A 23,595-nucleotide genomic window follows, 5' to 3' on the forward strand; every position below is an offset into this window, starting at 1 on the left:
AGCCAGAAGCAGCTTAAAATACAAACTTTTAATGATTTAGCTACTTGGCACAGGGCCTTAAAGGGGTTATACTGTAGACTGATCCATAGGCATCAATTCCAACACCCACCCACACACAACAACACACAGGGAAGTGAGCACTGTGCAGTGGACCAATGCGAAACCTAAAACCCCCTCAATTTATCAAAGTGGCCCCACAAATCAATGTGGATTACTTTGGGAGAAAGCATTGCTCATGTGGCAGTGCATTTCCATTACCACACAACAACATTGGCCTTTTGGGAGGCCGCGGTAATTTTGTCTATTGATCAAATCGCAGGCAAAAATCACATCACCGTGTCTTAGTTTAGGCAATAACTCACATGTGGAGAAAAGGCAAAACTATCATCTCTGCGGATAATCGCACATAAACAACTCACACACACACACACACACACACACGCATCTGTGCAGAAACACACACTCACAAAGAGCACAAACGCCCCCTGTGATCGCACGATCGCATCGTCTGTAGAGGTCGGACCAGACTCAGGTAACGTATTGCCAAATAATAAAGGGATTATCCCTGTAATCCAAATGGCGAACACATCCGCCACAGCAGTAGGTGTCACCTTGTCTGATGTCGGTGCAGCTGCCGCTCCGCGGTGATGACAGAAGAAAAGTTTGCAGCTTCAAACTGTCAGAGAAATTCAGATAAGCAGAATATTACAAACATGTACAGCAGGGGTCCCCAAACTTTTTCCAGTGAGGGCCGCATAACTTTTCCCTTCTCTGGTGGGGGGCCGGGGTCAGTTTGTAACAAAAAAGTGTGACGATCACAGGGGGGCCTAAACGTAAACATTGTTCTCCAGAAAGCCACACATTACCAAATATTAATAACCCTTTAATGGAATCCTCACAGAAAAAAAGTCAGGAAATAAATAATAACACTATTAAAGAAATAAATAACACTATTTGTGAAATGAATAATAACCAAATAGCCCTCTCTGGGTTCTTCACAGAAAAAAATAAAGTCAGGAAATATATAATAACACTATTTATGAAATAAGTAATAACCAATTTACCCTCTCTGGGTTTTTCGCAGAAAAAAAGTCTGTGGAACATTAATTTTCTGTTGCGCCGTGCACAATCTTAACAGGTAAAAGTTCAGCTTAGTTGTCAGAGCAGAATCTCTGACTTAAATGACTCATATGAGCAGTGTCTCAAAGGTCTTGTCTTCCTTCCTTTTAATCCCAGGGTTTCTGCTACATTCATTCTTCAGTGGCAGCCTGCTGCTACTAAAATTCCAGCACCGCTCCTTTAATTTTTTTTAATCGTCGCAAATACTCCACCGCCGCATGTCTCCACCTTCACAGCAGTCTTGCACCGTGTCAGGTACTCACGAGTACTAAGGTAAACTACAGATAACTGTGGTGCTCTCAGTATCTACTCTTCAAAAGTGACCCAAATCCGATGGAAAATGGGTATCTCCTTACTCAGACTGTGCATCAGAGGGTTAAAAACTGATGTTAGGGTTAAAATCTAGCTGTTTTACTTTGTTAATTTGATGGAATATGAAACAAGTCACATGAAAACAGTTTAGTTCAGGGTCACACATGTGGGATTGTGGGTCGGATGCAATACGGCTGCAGAAGGAAAACGCCAACATTGCCAGAGAGGAAAAGACTGGCCTAAAAAAAACCTAACTATACTACACAGTCTGAGAGGTGCACACGGTAATTTTGTCTTTTAAGTTTTGTTTATTTCATATTAGTTGCCATTATTTGTTGAAGTGGGTTGTATGGACGGTTTAAAATAGCGTTGTCGCAGGCTAGCATGTGGGACCCTTTTGGAATTCGTCTAATTAGAGATGCATGTGTGAAACTTTGTGCATTTCTGAAATGTTTGCATGTCTTTATTTTCATAGTTTTCATGGTGTCGGCTGACCGAAGAGAAAATAAATGTTAAAACACATCTGTATGATGCACGGCCTTCTATACATCAGACTGGAGGTGTTACAATATGTATTTTCACAGCTTCTCATGGCCTGGTGAACAAGAAACATTAATCCCATTAAACCAGGAGTCATTCTGAGTGTGCACAACACCTCACCTTTATATTTCACCCCTAAGTTAAACAGCGTGGACTTAAATCAGGGGAGAGCACCTCTGAGCTAAACCTGATTAAATCTGGGGTGGGGTGGTTTCTGTGCGGACGCAAACAACAGCTGACTTTGGAAACTGGCGCAGACAAGAACGCGGGAGTCGGACGCACGCTGTGAGGGAGGATTCTAATAATGGAAGTCCTGCCAACACTTCTTCCACTCTGCTGTTATTCAGCCAAACACACCAGCTCGTCTCCGTCTGCTTAAAATCAGTTATGGTTGGTGAGAAACCGTAGATGCGACCACAAATTTCTATTAAAAGCAACACCTCAGCAGGATGTAAAGCAATAGTGGAACATGATTTAACTTTTTTTCCTTTTTCATATTAAAAATTCATGCAGCGATTGCTTTCTTCCACATAAACTCCCACCTATATTCACGTTTAAGCAGACGGTGATCAAAAATCTTCCTGGACTGATGGTTGGAGGGGAAATGAGCACTTTTGGTAAAACAAACATCTGCAAATCAGTACTCAACTGCCAACACAGAAACCTCTGAGATTCACACATAATCTAGTGACAATAAGTGAGTATTTATCTGAACAGAGCTCTGGGTGCTGCCCCAGATTTACAATCAATCCTGTTCTGTTCTTTGTCCCGTTGGAGGATGTGAGGGTACGACTGCATGGAGAAAATGTAATCAAATGTGTCCATGCACTGCAGAAATACATGTACAAACAGATTTATATAACACTTTTTGGTCCTTTTCCACATATTTTCGCTAATTAAGTAAAGAAAAGGTGAGAAATGCAACATACTGGTCAAACTGTAATTGCAAACAAGTGTGAATAAGCGGTGCAGTGAGCTGAAGTAGTCCACTGATTTAAAGGCCCGCTGTGCCGCACACACCAGGGTTCAGTTTCCAGAAGTGGTGCTTCCAGCCTCATCAAACACAATTATTTGTTGCGGCACTGGTGAGTTGTTCTAGTGGGCCTTTCTGACTGCACATGTCAACATTGTGTTCGAGACGAGAGCGCAAGCACAAACAGAAGTAATGTGAAACAAACTGGGGACCAACAAATGAAAAAACAAATATCCAGCAGAGTCATTCCATCATTATAACCTGATAACTGCATCATGTACATTTATAATTGTACTAATGATGGCTTGGTATAACGAATCCATTTCTAGGAAGTTCACTGCAGAGTTCTGCTCCAGCAACAAGCTTTTTATACTCAAAGGTTCCTCGCTGCTCTGGCTTCTTCTGACAGTGTGACATTTGGATCAGATCCTCACTTGCCACGTTTCAAAAGCTCGGCTGCCCTTCCATGTTTGAAGCCCACACGTTCTCTGTTGTTTCATGACTCCAGCTGTTCAAAGACACCGGCTGCGTCATCCCCACATATGCAGACTCAAACATGCACCGAGGTCTCCTTTCATGTGCTCGGATCAACCCGCCCGCCCCGTTGTGGATGCTGGAAAAGTTTTTTATTATTACTTAATTGAACTGTCCCAGTGTTCGGTATATTTGAGGCAGTGGGAAGGTGATAACACACACCCCGATGCAAACACATTTATCATTTTCCAATTACATATTTCTCCTTATTCTATTAAAATAACATTCATCTTCCACCTAAGTTAATCATCAGTAAACACAAACTTAACTTTGACCTCACACCCACAGACAGTTTCTCTCACCTGTCAACAATCAACTCCATCCTGCAAACCTTGCTGCTTTGCCAGCATCAGAGAAATGCTTCTTCATGTTCCAGTAGGGATAAAATTATTCAGCTCCTCACTAATCTTTCTCCCCAGACGTGCTCTTTCTCTACAGTATAAAAACTCTGATTTAATTTTAGTACAGTGGCCATAGGAGCTCAACACGCTCCTTTAACAACACATGCACAGCATTTGGGAGAGAAAAGCTAAATATTAAAACATTAGTTGTTGTCCGTGGACTGCCCAGTCTCACAAAATAAAATGTAAAATAGTTACATTGGTCCACAGTGCAAGATGTCTTATATTTTCACAAAAGGTTGGTAAAACTGTAAGATGCTTACTGTTTTCAGGGGCTATTCTTGTGAAATGTTAGAATACAACCGGAGCTTTGAGCATACTTTCTTGACTTTGTTGCATAAACAGAAGTAAATAATGAATAAAAATCAATTGCATAACTGTATTTTAAGTCAAACCTGATATTTTCCTAAACCTAACCAAGTAATTTTGAAAAAAGTAGTTTTGGAGTGCAGACAGAAGCCAACAGTGTTGGAAAACAAGTGAAAGCAAATGAATGAAAATGCCACAAAAAAATAAACACACACAGGATTGGAACCTTTGTGAACTGTGTGAAGTTCTGTGTTCTGTGCTTCCTAAAGTCATCCAACCTCATTATGTGGACTTTGTTTCTCTCTTAATGTGCAAGATGAAACTAATTATTGGTGTTGTGATGTTGACGTGGGCAAATTGAAAACATGGGTTAAAAAAAAAACGTAAAAAAATCTACGACGGTTTATACAAATTAAAACATTTTTACACTTTAAACCAGTGTAACTACTACTGCACTGCCACAGAATTTAAAGTAGAGAATACTAATTGACTTGTAGTTTATTTCCATAGTATGCTGTGCAATTTGCATAATTTCTATGTTTGCTTGGGTTTTCTGTTTCACCAGCTGTTTGAGAATCGACGTTAGTCTTTCTGTTAGCAACATTACTCAAAAATGGATTAACGGATTTAGATGAAATTTTTAAGAAAGGTCAGAAATGACAAAAGGACCAATTGATTAGCTTTTGGCAGGGATGCAGCTTATGCACGGATTTTTTTTAAGGATTTTAACCGTCGGAAACGATACAAGGAATGAGCGGCCTCAGCAGAGTACTGCGCTTTGGATCTCTTCTCTGAGATACAGAGTTGAGGTCTCGTTGCCACCATTGATGAGGAAAAGATTGCTGTCCTGGTAAAATATACATAAATGAACTGGACACAAATCCCAGCCTCAGACATCAAAGCCTAAGTCATTTTGCCACCAATGCTGGCACCCCACACTGACTCTGGATGTAAATGTGCTGCAGAATCTTTCAATATGAGTGTAATTTCTAGAAGGACGTATGTGGTGCAGCGTCTCACCACTAACAAAATGTCACTCAGTTTGAGCATGTTGCTGGGGGCAACCATCAGTGGTGAATAAGCTGTAAAGGAGGAACATGAGCAGAAAGGAAGACTGAGAGCTGAGAGGCTGAGTGAGTCATAAAAAAAACACACCAGCTCCAGAGATGGTTCCGCATACAGACACGGCCTCACACTTATTATCCTGTCCAGGCTAACTTCTAGCAGGATGCTGCAGAAAGTACAGCATAAGACGGCTGTTGCTGAGCTGTTGCTTCATGCACACAAACACACGCATAAACCGGAGTTGTCAAAACACTGTTTTTGTCCTCCAGTGCCAGCTAATGAGAGGGATACAGAGGCATGAGACATGGACAGACTCATTACTCCACTGAACCGCGGCTGTAATTGACTTCCACCAAAACATTTCACTCTCCTTCCTCGCTCCGCTATTCGAAGTCACTCTTCTCTGAACCCTTTGTTGTTCCGTTGCTTTCATATTCCTTGTTGTCTCTCTCTCTGGCAGCCCGTCTGTCATTTCAGCCATGACGAGCCTCCCGTCGCTCTGATCTTCATGTGTTTCGAGCTCCTTCCCCTCTCTGACATCGGCTTCTTCCTCCCCTTAAAGCTCATTGCGGCAGGCGACAGAGACACACACACATGTTCCCCACCTCAATTCCCTCACCACCCTCAAATGATGCTGACTGGCAACAAGGCCATAGTAACTGTCGCCCATTGCCATAGTAACCAACCTTGACAAGGTCAAAATCGAAGCCGATATTGAACAACAATAGTGCTCCTATTTTCACAGTTACAGATGGCTTGTCACCGAATCGAGACGCTTCCGTTTCCACTCAGGATTTTTTATTTTATTTTGAAACAGAGCATATTTTCCTGAGATCGTAATGCAGCAAATGTGGTGAGGCATCGTGAAACTACGCATGAAGTCGCTAACTCACATCATCAGAACGGCAACACATGATTTTTTCCACGCGTTTGGTGTTACTTATCGTGAATTCGTTTATAAAAAGATGTTCTTATTTTCTACCTCACTAAAAAGCTCACTTATGAAATGGTTGTTGAGAAAGCGTATTTTATTGTCAGACATTTCCATGACACATTCTGAAACACCCTAATTATTCACCACCTCCTGCCTGGAAAAAAACGCAATCAGCAAAGCTCTTACATTTGTCAGATCGCCTGCAAACAGCCTCTAACGCTGCACCTTTATAATCAGCACGCTGGAAAACGGTCCAATTTCAGGCTCCGCAACTTCCTTTATGATGGCTATACAGTGTAATGAAGAAAAAAAAAAGAGCCACACTAAAAAAGAAAATTGAAAACATTAAATCTATCAATGCTGAAACTATTATATGAATTGTCAAAAATCGATAATGACGGTATGTCGCTTGATGATCAACAAACATTTCTTTCTGTTCACACAGTATGCATACAACGGTGCACTGATGTCCACCAATAACCAACTAATCTACCAAATAGAACTTCAATTGATCATTTAATGTACAAAATGCCAACAGAAAGATAAACCATGCCATCCACAGCCTCCCAGAATTCAAGACATCTTCAAACTGCATGTTCTGTCGACAACGATATTCAGTTTACTGAGATGTGAAACTGAGAAAAGCAGCAAATCATCACAATGAATCAATTATTACAAATAGTTACTGAGGATTCTGTAGATCAGCTCAACTCTAAAACACACGCACAGCTTTCATGCACAAGGCCTCCTGGCTGTGGTCCCTCCTTACGAAGCAGTAGAAGTCCAATGATCAGCAGCAAATGTTTAGGTTTTGCGCTGCACTGCTGAGGTATTGATAGAGACCTGTGCTGAATAAGCAGTTATGTAGTTAATAAACTTGGAATGGTTTGCCGCTTTGGTGTCAATAAAGACTGCTTCTTCAGTAGATATAAAAACACAGCAGATACAAGCTCTGAAATAGAAAATCTTGCTCTCGGGTGCGCGGAGAGATGAAATAAAACCGCACATGAGACTTTATACGTAATGCTTTGGACTGAAATAGATCCTTCATTGTGTCTACTAAGCTGGTCAGAAGGGAAACGCACACCAGCCCCCCCGACCCCCCATTTTAAAAACACAATCCCAGAAGTGCTCACACTCCTACAGCCGCAGCCGAAACATGGCATCCCGCAGAGACGGAACCTCCGGGGACGGAAACAGGCAGTGAGTCGGATCAAAAAGAGTGCAGATTATGAGAGTGGTTGGTGTTTGGGGGAGGAGGGAGGAGGAGAGGGGGGATGATGCATGATAACCAAGCTGAGGCGATGCCAACGGAAACACTCTGAGCTGGTGTGAAGGAGGGAGCTGCTGAAATATCAACCTGAAGGAGGAGTCGCTGGCCTCGGGGGCAGCCGGCCTCCTTCACGCTGAGCAAACACCCACATTCCCCATCGCTCCCAGCAGCGTAGGAGCTGCAGCAAACCTCCCTTCTTCTTCTTCTTCTTTTGTTTCAGCATAAATTGCCTCCTCTCTTCCTTTTATAAAACCCAAACAGCGAAAAAGGAAAATCAACTTGTGAGTTATGAGAAGAAGGAAAAAAAACACAATCCACTCCAGCCCCAGGATAGTTTAAAATAAATTAGCGTTTAGCACAATTCCCTGTAGCGGGAAACAGTGAGGAGAAACTGACCCCCCCCCCCCTCTTAAATCTGTGATGTCTTTCCAGTGCAGCACAACAACAGATAGTGAAAGATGCAAAATACTAGGATCTCAAAAGACCAAACAGTCACTGGTGACAATTAGAAAGAGAAACTACAGCTGAGGTGTGCACTGAAAGGCTGCCAACGAAAACACACCCAGAGGAGGAGAAGGTGAAGTTACAAAGCGGGCTGATGCTTCGACTGAAGAACCTCCGCTGTGGAGACAGAAATCAGATCCCCACCTGTCTTTTCTGGAGGCTTCTGCTCATTCTAAGCTCTCACTGAGGCTCCTCTAAAAGGCAGATGTGTTAGACTGTCAGATCAATCACTCCTCTACTTTGTTGTCTCCCTCTTTTCTTTTTTTTCCTCTCCCCTGTTTTACACACATCTACACACTCGGGCAGGCAGGCAAATATGCACAAAGTCCTTGGAAAACGTCCAGAGATTAACTTATTGGCCTGTCTCGCTCTTGCCAGTCCCATCTGTATTAATGGAACAACAAGAACAGTAGGAAGCCACGGAGAAATGCATCATTCAGGCTATTAAAATGAAAAATGACGGTACGATTATGCTCGTGGACTCTACTGGGAGACAATAGTGACTACATTATACATGACGTGACAAATCTCATCACTGCAAGACGCTGAATGACCGTGTGTGTGTGTGTGTGTTTTCTACTGAATGGAAAAGGCTTCCTCCGATCCGGTGACCTTTTATTCACCATTAGCTGCTGTTAAAGGTTTGACCTCTGACCGTGAGAATTTATCTTCAACCAGACAGATCTCATCCTTGTTACCCATGTCCTACAGGAAACTGTCATATTTTGCCAATACAATTCTCCTCTCACTGTATTTTACACAGTACAGAGTGTGAAAAAAAAGTCCTTGGCCTTGAAAATGTTCCACAAGCTTATTTAGCACAAGTGGATGATTTCTTTCCAACGTTATTCTGAAAAAGTGTCTTAGGTTCCTGCTGCTTCTGGAGCTGCAACTAACAATTATTTTCATTATCATCTAATCTGCCAATTATTTTGTGGGCTAGCTGTACATGAAACACTGCTATGCACAAAAACACAGTTGGCATGTTACTGTGTGTTTGAGCACAACAAGCTGCTGCAAACAAATTGCCCCTAGTGGGATTAATAAAGTTGTTTGCATTATAATGTATATTTTCTGAGATAATTGAGGAATCACAATCCACAAAAAAATGTGAAAAATGCAGCTCAGAGATGCCTTGCTGTTTAGTCATATTCTGTCTGACAAACACAAACCTGTACGACAAAATGACAAAGCTTCTGCTATGAACGCTATCAGTTTTGATTTCTTTAAAAAGGAGAATTCCAGTTTATTTCAACTTGTTAGTTTGCCTGTAAGTTTGCATTCTTCACTTTCATTGTAGAGATTCAGGGTGATGAGGAGTCCCACATTTAGCAGAGAAATTTAGCATGACCCCTCATTTGACTGATTCTCTACAGCGGAGGCGAAGAGTGCAAAGTGAGCTTGCAATTTAGAGCCACAACATCCACATTAATGGGAAATAAGCAGGTTGAAACAAACCGGAATTCTCCTTAATCTCAATCTGGTTCGACTGAGATTCAGGAACAATCGCTGTGCTACTGACAGCCTGCATAAGACTTCATTGGAATCACGTTCTAGTCGCAGAATTCAAATGAGTTGACGTTCAAGAAGCATTTGTCCAGTTTATGGTGACACAAACTATGGAAATATTTGCACAGAAAGGCAACCCAAGAATTAAAAGTGAAAACACAGGTACACACGTGGACAAAATTGTTGGTACCCCTCAGTTAAAGAAGGAAAAACCCACAATTCTCACTGAAATCACTTGAAACTCACAAAAGTAACAATAAATCAAAATTTATTGAAAATTAAATAATCAAAATCAGCCATCACTTTTGAATTGTTGATTAACATAATTATTTAAAAAAACAAACTAATGAAATAGGGCTGGACAAAAATGATGGTACCCATAACTTAATATTTTGTTGCACAACCTTTTGAGGCAATCACTGCAATTAAACGATTTCTGTATTTGTCAATGAGCGTTCTGCAGCTGTCAACAGGTATTTTGGCCCACTCCTCATGAGCAAACAGCTCCAGTTGTCTCAGGTTTGATGGGTGTCTTCTCCAAATGGCATGTTTCAGCTCCTTCCACATATGTTCAATGGGATTCAGATCTGGGCTCATAGAAGGCCACTTTAGAATAGTCCAACGCTTTTCTCTCAGCCATTCTTGGGTGTTTTTGGCTGTGTGTTTTGGATCGTTGTCCTGTTGGAAGACCCATGACCTGCGACTGAGACCAAGCTTTCTGACACTAGGCAGCACATTTCTCTCCAGAATGCCTTGATAGTCTTCAGATTTCATCGTACCTTGCACACTTTCAAGACACCCTGTGCCAGATGCAGCAAAGCAGCCCCAAAACATTACTGAGCCTCCTCCATGTTTCACCGTAGGGACAGTGTTCTTTTCTTCGTATGCTTGGTTTTTGAGTCTATGAACATAGAGTTGATGTGCCTTACCAAAAAGCTCCAGTTTGGTCTCATCTGTCCAAAGGACATTCTCCCAGAAGCTTTGTGGCTTGTCAACATGCATTTTTGCAAATTCCAGTCTCGCTTTTTTATGAGTTTTTTCAGCAGTGGTGTCCTCCTTGGTCGTCTCCCATGAAGTCCACTTTGGCTCAAACAATGACGAATGGTGCGATCTGACACTGATGTACCTTGGCCTTGGAGTTCACCTTTAATTTCTTTGGAGGTTGCTCTGGGCTCTTTGGATACAATTCCAACGATCCGTCTCTTCAATTTGTCATCAATTTTCCTCTTGCGGCCACGTCCAGGGAGGTTGGCTACTGTCCCGTGGGTCTTGAACTTCTGAATAATATGAGCCACTGTTGTCACAGGAACTTCAAGCTGTTTAGAGATGGTCTTATAGCCTTTACCTTTAAGATGTTTGTCTATCATTTTTTTCGGATGTCCTGGGACAATTCTCTCCTTCGCTTTCTGTTGTCCATGTTCAGTGTGGTACACACCTTTTCACCAAACAGCAGGGTGACTACTTGTCTCCCTTTAAATAGGCAGACTGACTGATTATGAGTTTGGAAACACCTGTGATGTCAATTAAATGACACACCTGAGTTAATCATGTCACTCTGGTCAAATAGTTTTCAATCTTTTATAGAGGTACCATCATTTTTGTCCAGGCCTGTTTCATTAGTTTGTTTTTTTAAATAATTATGTTAATCAACAATTCAAAAGTGATGGCTGATTTTGATTATTTAATTTTCAATACATTTTTATTTATTGCTACTTTTGTGAGTTTCAAGTGATTTCAGTGAGAATTGTGGGTTTTTCCTTCTTTAGCTGAGGGGTACCAACAATTTTGTCCACGTGTGTAAATATGATAAAAGTGCACGAATAAATTGCCAATTATACGCATTTGTAATTGAACTGCATTGTATTTACAAAACTAAACAGACAACTTGATGTCAGTGTGGCGAATCTCATTTCCTTCTAACCTGCTGAAAATGGCAGCTTGAAATGAGTTTTAATTTCAACTTCAGGAGCTCAGCTTGTCCGGTTCCCTCACAAATACTGGAGGATGTGCGGTGACAGAACTGCAGCTGGGGTTTCCAAGAAGTGGGAGCAAGTCGTGTTCACAGAATTCTGTCAACAGCTGCTTTCCTTCATTTTTACACCATTAGCGTTATTACTGCGCAGATTAAAAGAGCTTCATTAAAAGAAATATGAGAAATGAATTTCCAGGCTTTCTGAGGCTTGGCCCCTGGGTACTTATTTCCATAAACCCCCTCAATAATACATGTGTGAGCAGACGGGCCATGTGGGCTTTACTGTCCTACGAAAAAATTAGAATTTAACACAGACGCTGATTTAAAATTTGAATAGTCTGATTCATTCAATGGCTCGATTCCTAAAAGCTCATATTTTTGTGTATTGAAATTATACGTTCAGAAGTCTGTGCCATGAAAATATTCCTTTCTTGCCTTAAAATGGATATAGATGTAATTCTACACTGCTGCTTCCTCTACAAACTGCAGATCTATGAAGTCTCTACCGCTCTGATACATGCAGCTCGAGCACTCTGGCTCACCTATGACTCTGCTCTAATTTAGCCTTATTTATCTAAACTGGAAATGGATTCTGAAGAAGAATGCTGATACAGAAAGATCAACGCTCGACTGAATCTCTGTTTTTTAGACATTTTGAAACGTCTTTGTCATTGGATTGCTGTAGTTTCGTGCTCAGCCATGGCAATGACTGCTTATTTTACTCATGATACGACTATAAACATAAAAAAAACAAAAAACACACAATGTCGACGTGCTAGCAAGGTAAAATTTGCAACAAAAAACCCCAAACATTTTGAACAGCTTTAACAATTCATTTGCTTGCTAACTTCAGCTCCCATGAAATGTTTTCAGAATTTTATCTTGTATTTTACATCCGTAATATCCATCAATTTCAGAAGAACAGCAAACTGTGAAAAAGACATGAGAATACACCTGAGATTATTTTACTCTGCAGGTTGTTTGCACTTGGCAGCAATAATATGTTGACTAATAAATAGAATTTTGCAAATTTTGTCCTTGATATTTGGCACGGTTCACCAAATATCCAAAAACCAACAGCTTCACAAACATGACTAAATGGATGTCACCTAACAGTCACTGTGAACTGAAATTAGACAAAGCGTTCTGTTATTTTCTCTGCATTACACTTCCATTTTGCCATTTGGCACTTCCTGTCCTGTTTATTTATGCATTTAAACTAGTCCATTTACGCACTTGCACCTAAACAAAGCACGACAAGCAGAAATATCAAAAAGTAGCACCATATCACAGCCTTTTTATCTTTTTGCTCAGTGAACTGCAAGTAAAGCTTTAATCCGAGGAGTTTGTCTGTGAAGAAGTATTTTCCCACCCTTACTAATGTCACCGTGACCCTGAATTACGTTTTCTGCTCTTGAAACAAGTTCAACATTGACTCCTGCTTTAAAGTTACATTGTCATGCTACTTCATTAAAGCTGAAACGCCTCTCAAGTTGCCCCGGCTCTCCTGATTTATCTTTCTTACGGCCTGAATAACCTCTTAAAACTACAACTTTAAATGCACCTACTTTCTGAGAGAGTCAGAACCTCAGAGAATAAGATAATTCAGAGCAAAGAGATGTTACGTGCTCTCGTCTTTGCCTGCTTTCCGTTGCAGCCATGTATCTGCAGCCGGTTGCCTCTGTCGGTCTTGATAACCACTTTGTTGCTCAGATGCATCTCTAAGGTCTGCATTCAGACAGATAAAGCACAAACTATACGAACAACCTTTACGTATACTCCAGCCCCGTATAGACACATTCACACACCTATGGCCTCTCCTGCTCACATGTGTACGCACATAAAAGCACCATCCTGATTGCTAATCATAGAACAAAGGTAGGCTCCAGTCAGCAGGCGTTTCCATTGATCAGCTATAGAAAGCAGCAGGGAGGGTCGACAGCTGGCTTTGTTAGAGCGGGAAGAAGTTCCAGCTCAATTGCAGGTGGAGGATAGAAGTCAAACACACCAACAAAGCACTGCCTGAGTTCTGTTATCAGACCACTACACAGATGATGGCTTGTTGCAGCACGCCACTGAAAAGCTCTTTATTAAAAAAAACAAACTGTGAACATCTTTGCTCAGGTCAAAGCAAGGACGGGGGAAGCAGATGTCCGTCTGCCTCTTTGGGAACTAAAACTCTCCTTTCAGTTCAAATAAAAGAGGAATCTGCTTCATAAAGCTGCTCTTTCCTGTAAGATTTGGCATGAATACATTTACAGAATAAACATAAGCGCAGGTATTGAACACGTGCACCACCTGTGAGTGTCTCCTTCAGTGCAACATCCTCATTTTGTCAACCAACAACACAATAACTAAATCCCAGACATTTGCCTCTGGCCGTCTTCTGTCTCCTGCTGCTCTGGTCTCGCTGCTCTGGTTTTCCCTCCCTCCCTGTGAGCTCAGTTCAACCCTGTTGGCCTTTTCTATTCAACAGTCTGCAGGCAGACCTGCTGGCGGCCGGGTCGAAGCTGTTTGTAAAGAAGTGCAGCATCAAGCATTCTGTCTGACACGTCCCGGGCTGCGGGTCAGACCAACACACAGGCGCACTACAAACAAGAGCCAGCGGGGAAAAGAAAAGGAGGATTTACGAGCGAGATCTGTGATATATGCACATACAAATATGGAATGTATTCAAAACATAAAACCATTTCCCCAAACACATGAACCTGTCTTTCGCTTCCCCTCTCTGTCCTCCTGGATCTGTTTACAGCGACCAGGTCGGGTCTGAAAATGTCCAGAAAAAGAGAAATCCTGAAGCTTTCATCTCACATCAACCAGCTTCACTCCTCGAAGATCAAATGATGCATAATGAAGGCCGCTTGTTTTTTATGTGCGTATGAAAGCGACTCTGAATACAAAAGAGTGTGTATGTAATGTGTGCACACACACGTGCAAGTACAGATATGCGTTTGATCATTCTGAGGTATTTAAAGATCCCCCGCAGTCATGTTTGAAAGGATGAAAATACTCTGCTTGGAATCATAATTTGTCTATTGTTTTCCACAAAAGTATAAAATTTTAATCAACTTGTTAAATATTCTTGAATAAATCTACTCCTTTTCCCTCGTTGAAAAAATAGTCGTGTTTATTAGAGCTGTACCAGCTGGACTGGTTGGTCGACACGCTCGCATCCAACCAAGTTCTCATTGGTCAGATGATCACCGCTGTTACTGTCATAAGGAGAAAAGCTCTACATCAATAGCCCTCAGGAATACTCCACTACTTTCACAGCAGGAGGAACTGACTACCTAAGAACACCCCCATGCTTTCACAACTTTGAACTCTCCCAACTTAACGAATACTGCTCGGTCTGACTTATTTCACATATAGTGAATGAGAGTTAGGCTCTAAGCTAACTGACCCATGTCAAAGAAGTCGTCAGTGCGGCTGCATTTTGTTGAAACGGCTCACCATGTTTGGTTTCAAACTTTGCAGACGGCAGTTTGCGTGTCACAGGTACCAAGTTATGTGAATATTGGCAGGTGCACCGGTCAGCTAGAAATATATTGTTGCTAAAAATAACCGTGTTAAAATGACTCAGTGTTAGAAATCCACCAAGATGGGTTACCACCAAGTAATCTAATTACACTGCACATTTGCACCACTTTGACTGGTCAGCTGTAATTTGCAGTTCTTTTTATTTTTTTGGCCAACCCTGTGTCCCCCCCACCCCCGAGCCTCTGCATTGAGACTCCCTCTGCACCAGTGCAGTGTTTTCAGTGAATTGAAGGAAAGATCTGGTTTTTATTGTCAGTCAGGCAGACACCAGCTTTGTCGGGCACTATTTGTTCCAAATGTTCCAAAGAAAATTCCATTTATTTGGACTCGTCATTACACACATCATGGGGCAGCGGTGGAAACAATTAATATCGTGAGATCTCCCACTGAAATACAACCCAAACATTCATCTTTTTCTTTCCACTTCACAGATGACCGCTTTGGCAACCAGACGTAGAACAATGCCAGGTTTTCTGCTAGTTTGCTTCTTTGCTTCACTGGGCAAAATACAGCAGATAGAGAAAAGAATGACAGAAGGGACAATGAGTAACAAAAGAAAGATGCTCAAATCATTGTGTTCTTGGTGATGAACCCAAAAATGTCAGAACGGAGGAACATGGAGATGAGGCGGAAAGTCTGATTGCATGTGTAACGGAAAATGGAATTGAATGAAAGTTGACAACTTGAAATATTAGAGTGTGTGTGTGTGTGTGTGTGTGTGTGAGATGGTAGCAAGGACACACTGTTCCCTCCACCGTTATGGTACTCACTGGCAGCACTGGAGTGGGGGCTGGATTCACTGGAGGGTCCTCAGAGTAATAAGCAGCAGCAGGCTGAGTGCCTACTTACTTATTATGGAAAGGTCCAGAAGGAAAGTGAATTACAGCATTTGAGCAACACCTCAGGACAGACCGGGTGCTAGAAACCACATGACATCACCGCGCTGCATTAAACAGCAGTGAGGTCACCGCAGAGATGTTGAAAAACCACCAACAGCTCGAGCGAGAATGAAAGTAAACGCAAGTCAGATGATTGATGGGGGTCCATCTTATCTCATTAGCTGATCAATAGGAGATTTAAGGCAGGGTGGAGCAGCCATGAGTGGTCTGGTCTGAGAGCTCGTGCGCTGACCACAGTCTCCATTTAATCTGAGCTGACAAGATGAGGCGAGCGGCCGAGGAGCCACGTCCTCTATTGACAGCCGGGAATAAACGGCCACATCAAAACAACAAAGTGGAGCTCCGTGTCGAGTCCCAGAAGAACGGCTTTGTGAGCAAATCAAACGCTACTGTGGCTGTTTAACGAACTCATTACAGTGTACAGTGGTGAGATGAAGATCACGTCATGGAGAAAAACTTTCTTCTACTTTCCAGTATATAATATCTCGCCTCTCGGTAGTTTGTGGAGTTTGCAGCATTGAAAAGACAGAATCAGGGTCCCTTTAACTCCAGATAATACACAGAATACATAATGAGACGTTTATATTTGACCAACTGTCTGAAGCTCAGTCTCCATACATTTATCAAGCAAATTTAAAGTAAACTTTTGAAATGAGAATTTGGCTTATTTCCACAAAATTTCAGGAGCAAATAAACTAGTGTGTGTAATGTTGTCAGAAAGAGATACAGGGTGCATCATGTGTGGATATAATAAACAGAAGAGAAGAAGCTGAAGACAAAACTGGTTGTTTGCTAAATAAAAACCTTTCAGAAGAAACAAACAAAACTTAAGAAAAATTATGAGATCTTGTCAGTCTCTAATTGAGAAAATCATTTGTCTTTCATGTCAGTGCTGGGTGTGTTTCATGCTGTCCAGAGACAAAGACAACGAAAAAACAAAGAGGTCATCAGTCATGCGAGTTAAATGTCCACTACATCGAAACTTCTTCTTCTTCTTCTTCTTCAAAAAAAAAACATGCCTCTACCACCCATTTTATTTTATGGCTTAGCTCTTTTTCAAAAAATTCAAAAACTACCTCAAGCAAAGGTCAAATATTTTCATCACATTAAGATGATATTTTTCTTCCACTTTGACCTTTTCCATTAAGTTTTTTTCGGATGAGAAACTTATAAAATGTGCCCTAAAGAGTAAAAATAAACATGACCGGTAAGACACACAGTTTCCAGAGAAGGCCTTCATTTATTCTTTTAATCTAACACTTAATTATCTACAACAACAAAAATCATAGACGTGGACATCTCAGGATCAGGAAAATCAAGCCAACTTTGTGCATGTCTAGATTCCACACGAAAGTGTGAAAATACGTTTTATAATTTGTGTGAACTGATCCATTACCGATTCTCTGCACGGTAAATCTGACATTCTATGGATATTAATAATAAAATGTTTTTTTCCCCCTGATTATGACAGCTTCTATTTAAGCACAGCTCCAGTACATTACCCAGCTCCCTGAACCAGAACTCACACTCAAATTATTTTACAAGAGCAAATTAAACGTTCCCAGTGACTGAAGAGAAAATAAATTCTAAAGAAGGTGAGGGAAAGGCAAAGCTCTATCAGTGACACCAAATGGACCAAAAGTACTTTGCTGAAATAGGAATAAATCAGCATTTAAGTTCAGAAACACACCTAGAAATAAAGCATTCAGTTAGGTGCAAAGCTTTTTCATGCATTAACTTATACGCTGACGTTAGGAGTAACATCAGACCTTAAATTATTCCTCTGGTAAACTCTTTTGTGGGATCTTACAAGAGTGCTTACAAAATCATCACTAGCTTGACACTGAGGTGAAAGTACAGATATTCACTTTGAAGGCAAAGAAAGGCTGACTGAACGTAATGCTTACACCTCTCTTCTCTGCCAACTTTGATGTAAAGAGTTTTGAGCGGCACCAAAAGCAAAACAGTTTTTAAAAACGACTGCATCAGTGTTCCTGACGACAACCGCATCCAGATTCACTTCATCCTTACGCAACCGACAGAAAGACTTTTCGTCAAAGTACACAACCACTTCCAAACCGACACTGCAGACTATGTATGAGCGCAGGTGTGTGCACATGTGTGTGTTTGTGTCTTAAGACCTGTTGCCAGGATACTGCCTAAGCCTGATATGCCAGGTAATTAATGATGATTCACACTGGCTTGTCGCAATAAAAGAAAAAGCAGAAACAAATCAAATACTTTATGTCTTTGTCTTCATCGACTATGAGAACTGCTGGTCTCTCAACCTCACAGATCACTCAGGAAAACAAGGAGTAAATGCAAACATTTGATTTGGTTGATTGTTATTAGATATGAAACACTGCAAAATTGAGAAAAAAAAACATCTTTGCTTCATTTTTTTTTGCCTTTCTTTCCTGTCTTAAGATAGCAAAATCCACGGAAAAATGCTCAATGAAAAAAGATTGTTTTGGGGAGGGTTTGTACTCCGAATCAAGATAGAAATGTCACAAACTGCAGTCTATAGCAGCTTAGATATGCACAGCTACACCCTTCTATGTGTGGAATGGTCTGACTGAACCTCATTATCGTTCTGTCTTATGGGGGGAAAGAGAAATCTCACTTGTTTTATTACTTTAAGCTGGTCATCTTGGGTGTTGCTAAGCCCAGGAAGCAGCAACGGTGTCCCAGTGGTGGAACGTTTGCATGCAAAAGGTATGCAATGGGATACATCTGATGGTACGGAGAGCGTATCGCGTCATTTTCTGTTCTGGCGCTGTGTGGTGGTGCTGACTATTCTAGCTTTTGCAACTTATCTAATTTGATATTCATCAACTCTCTTTGTGTAAGGCCAATAATTTCAATCGCAACATACACTTATTCTCTTCAGGCACCTATTACTCAAAGTGTTGTACTTAACTCTAACTTAACCTGTTACCTCCTAGCATAGCATCTCGACAGTGGCAAGTTTTTTCTTAGGGCTCGCTCTGAGGGTTCAGGGTATGGGTTCTATAAAGCATCTTGAGACAATTTGAACCATAATTGGCGCTAAACATAAAATTGAATTGAAAATTAAAAATGGCTAACCCACTGAAAAAACTAGCAGGACTCCTTTACTGCACAGTCCAAACCTTCAGTAAAACTTTCACGTTTGGAAGGTTGCTAAACCTTTGACTGTGTTTCCCGTGGTGAGGGGATTTTAAAAAAACACTAAGACAGAGTTAGTGGATAAAGAGAAGAAGACAGTACGAAATGCACATGTTTATACCTGCAGCCTGCATCCCTACAGATGTTTCACGGGTATTTTACAGCACGATTCATCCACAGTTTTGTTCATATTTTGGTCTGCAATAAAGTGGAAAAAGGAATCAGCCACCAACAGACAGAGCTGTAGGACAGGCTGACATCATGTGGCGTTCGTGTTGCCAAACTTCCTCCAACGTGGGCTTCCACACACAGAAAGACGGAGAGCCCCTACAACACAACAATCCGCTACAAAACACTTGTGTTCAGACGCACACATTCACACACTCGGGCAGATTAGTGCAGAATCTGCTGACGGTCGGTGCTGGAAATGCAGCAGAAAGAGCTGCCTCACAACAAACACCAAGAATACCATCTAAAGTCGTCTTTGTTATGGCCAGTCTGTAGATTTGGGATGCTGAAGTGTTACTTTTAGAGAGCCTGTACAAAAAAAAAAAAAAATCAACACTTCTCTTCTTGCACACAACCAGGAGTGCGGGGGAGGAAAGAAAAAAAAGGGGGAGGAGTAAATCCTTCTCTGGAGCTCAAGCAGAGGAGGGGAAGTATCAGCAATACACAGACAATTTGTAACCGATACCTGCAGTAAGTGCCTCAGATGGATTTACATATTCACGTATTTAGCATGAAGGGTCTTTATTCTGGGCTGTGAGAGACGGGCAAGTTGTATACTGTGTGTTTGTACACTTGGATCAGCTCCAAACTCGACTCGAGGAGATGCGAGGTGGACGGTAATTTGTTCTGCTTGTCAGCCGCTGACAGCTGCGGCGGCCCTTTGGCTCGTTCGGCCACGTCACTTAATTTGTTGGCCAAACCTGGCAAGACGGCGAGCATCACGGGCCAACAGGTAGGCCTCACGCAGACGCAGAGCCGGTGCCGCTAGTCGTCATCTTTGCATCGACGGGAGGTGACTGTGGCTGGCTGCTCGTCTGCAGAGCTAAGGGAGGGTTGTGGGATGATTATAAGCCTCGGGGTGGGCTGAGAGAAAGATATTTGTCGGATTTGTCTCCATTGGTTAGGCAACTGTGTGATGTGAGCGTGAGTGCACCCATATCTACATCAAAGCTTTATGAACTGCTTTTGCCCAGAATGTGGAAAACAAGAGCGATGGAGATGGATTCACTGATATGTCATGTGTGTGTTCATGTTTCTGAGCGTGTGTGTGTATGTGGTTGTGTCATTGTGTGTGTAGGAAGAGGAGGGACGGCCAGGCCAAAGCTCAGCACTGATTGCTCCGTGTAGGAAGCAAAGATTACGCCTTCTCTCGATGTGACCGAGATGAAATCCCACAACACCAGTCATCACCCAGAGATGCTTAATGACGTCCCACAGTGAAAACACACACATACCTACAGAGTGCGCGTGCACACACACAAAAGAGTGCACAGGTTGAGGATTTGCTGCCACATTCCCTCATTAGTTCAGTTCACCGACGTGGCAGAAAAGCTCGACATCGTGGCTTCAAGGTTCAACAGCAACTACAAAAGAGCACGCTGTGTGAGAAGCTGAGTTATCACTTTACTCTCATCGTCTGCAGAGCCCCGTTTAGACAATTCAACTCCAATCAGGCCTCAACTAGGCTTGTAACAGATTTTCAGCCTCTTTTCTAATTCTACACATTTGGCTCTCCACCATGAGGACTATTAATTGCTCGCACACAGCACTCTCGAGCCAAAGAGAAACTCCACTTTGCTCGTCTAAAATTAGTCCTCAAGCAGCAAGCTTCTGTATCTAAATGCACTTGTCTTATTAGATTAAATCGCAGAACAAAAAGAAAAAGCTTCCACCTGATTAAGATGCGGCTGATTTGTCGTCTTCACCCAAACAAAACTCGTGATAGAGAAAAACTCTCTGATGAAATCTGCTCTTTTTCTGTAACCAATCAGCTGCTATTGCAGAATGACATTTTGGAGCAAATGCGACACCTGACTCTGAGTGTTAAAGATCTTTTACCTGAACATGTATCGTGAACAAAAGCCTTGAGGGAAGTTTGGAGATATTTTAGTCCTCCAGGGTGGATTTGGGACCATTTTAGAGCTCTAAATATTTCAAAAGAGTGACTTCCACTGTCTGATTGCTTGTGGGCAAATCACTTCCAGTCTCCAGATGGGGAGCTGGTCTCAACCACATTATGTGAGTTTTGGCGCCGCTGTGACCAGCGGTTCTGTGCTGCTGGTGAGCAGTTTGTTTTCAGCACCTGACTCTGCCTAAAGCTCCAGAAGGCACTAAAAAACTCTGCTCATTAACATCATTTTCTTCCTCCGAAGTGCATCTAAATAAGAACTTATCTAAAGTAACATCACAGTTTGGCATGAGTATCTGAGGCGAAACCTTTCTTTTGTTGGAGGCATTTATTTCTCTTTTTCCCCTCTTCAAAGAGTTTACAGAGTCTGTTGATATAATTAACAAACCCAGTTTCTTCTGTGGAGTCTTTAGTGAGTCCATGTTGCCATTAGTTAACAAGCAGGTTTGCAGGTTTCACTGAAGATAAAAGGCTCGTTTGTTATACCAGTTTGCTGAGACTGACACTGGAGCTCCATTTCATGCTCATTATCTGAAATTTTTAACTTTTTTTCCCCCCAAACTGTGCTTCTTCTTCATCTGGTTGGGTGATTAGAATAAAAACCTGAGACGTGAGGACTGAGAATATGTGAATGCTTCCCTGTGTGTCTGGACACAAAGATGCTTCAGGTTTGGCCAGGCAAAGACAACACAAAGCAAGATGCTGCACAACAGGCCCACAGACCTGTGACATCTTCTGCTAGGAGGTTCAACCAATCAGCTCCAGGCACCGATCTAGAATGTGCATTGACCTCTGACCCCTGCAGTTCCTCTTCAATTCCCTCTGTAACTATACACTCCCACACATATACAGCACCAACACATGCTCCCTGCATCTCACACACCCACCCACAGATGGCCACCGTGCCACAGACCTCCCCTCACCCCTGCACTCTGCCCCCACCGCCTCTATAATTAATGGAGCAGCTCTGCTCACAGTATCTGGCAGGAAATCAGGAAAGTTCATAAATATTTACAGAAACCAACATGAAAATTTCACACACCAACAGCACGGTGACAGTTCTCCCAAATGTATCCTACTGTACACACACAGGTACTCTCTCTGTGTGGCTCTGCATCCTCAGTACTACTTCCATCCTCCACATTTCACCCAGAAACCACATTTCTGCTCTACAGCAGCAGGACTATCATACATGTTTTAATATTTTTGCTCTTGAATGCTTTGGAAAACACAAGCATCTTGCTGTTAGGGTCTCGGTTGCATCATGATGTTAGTGTTAAGCCACTACATCTAAGGAAAAATCGCATCATAATTGACTCACACACCCCTAAAAGCACACATTGTGTAAAGGTGCTACTCACAGAGAAACCTGCCCAGAAGGGGCAGGAGTGCCGGACTCTGGGTGATGTGGTGAGGGCCAGAGCTGCGAAGCTGACCGCCAGGATGAGGCTCCCCAGGACCATCTGAGAGACCCCCAGAGCCAGCATGATCCTCGTCCGGGTCCGGAACTCCCTCAGCCGGGACAGGCTCCGGGACAGCGACGCCGGGCTCAGGGATCCCGGGCCGCCAAAGCCGCTGCTGCCGCCGCGGGGCAGCGCGTTCACCGGCATTGTCACTGGAAAAAAGGTTAGACGACTGCAGGTGAAGCGAATAAGTCCAATTAGATCCAATAACGGCAAGAAGCGTCGTGTTTTCCGCCTGCAGCGATTCGAGAAACGCTGGAACCGGAGGTCAGTGTCCGATGTGGGAGATCTCCATCAATTAAGATGCTCGGAGTCGCTCCAATTAGAGACGCGCTGCGGCTGATGGGAGGAGAAAGGTGAGAAGAGAGCGGACTGGACGAGGCACCAGATGCTGAACATAGCACACACGGAGAAGTAGGAATCTGTTCAAATACGCAAAATAAACCGCTGGAGTTCTCGGTAACTGCTCCGGCGAAGAGTCCATTCCTCAAAAGTCAAAACGCAAAGAGGAAAAAAAAAACCAAACGCATCATCCTGCTGTCAGGCAGCCTTGCACCATTGTCATGCTGCCATGCTCGCCTCTGCAGGCTCTCCAAGTACTCAAAAGAGAGAGATGGAGCCTGGATAAGACGCGTGTTTCAAAGAGAAAACGCACTCCTCGAAGATTAAACGCAGAAAAAAAACGCCTAAATGCGTAAAAAATAATGCAGGGTTCTGTTCGTCTTTTTGGTGTTTAGATAACCCGCAGGTCTGAGCAAGCAGCGCTTCTCCTTCTCATCTGTGTGTGTGAAGCACCCACCGAGGTTTTCACAGACGACAGCAAATCTAGCAGCCAGGACAGGAGATGCACACTGCGTATTGGAGATGTGCCACTCTGTGCGTCTTCATGGCGGCGAGATGCGCGGAGTCTGTTTTTACTACGAGGATGATGGTGAAGGAGGGGAGGTGTGCTCTCTATCCAGCC

At 42.5% G+C, this 23,595-nt stretch overlaps 1 protein-coding gene across 2 annotated transcripts in view; it reads right to left on the reverse strand.

Moving 5' to 3' along the window:
- The window catches only part of fam189a1 (family with sequence similarity 189 member A1), a 104,187-nt gene extending 80,592 nt beyond the window's left edge, over nucleotides 1-23,595 (reverse strand). Inside the window, exon 1 of one of the 2 annotated variants that reach the window (XM_022194767.2) lies at nucleotides 22,530-23,595. In XM_022194767.2, coding sequence (XP_022050459.2) covers nucleotides 22,530-22,778 — 249 coding nt within the window. In that variant the 5' untranslated portion in view covers nucleotides 22,779-23,595. The remainder of the gene's footprint in view (nucleotides 1-22,529) is intronic. The other variant, XM_022194768.2, reaches the window with a different exon arrangement.

This window comes from Acanthochromis polyacanthus, chromosome 2, assembly GCF_021347895.1.
Source record: "Acanthochromis polyacanthus isolate Apoly-LR-REF ecotype Palm Island chromosome 2, KAUST_Apoly_ChrSc, whole genome shotgun sequence".
NCBI classification, from domain to species: Eukaryota; Metazoa; Chordata; class Actinopteri; family Pomacentridae; genus Acanthochromis; species Acanthochromis polyacanthus.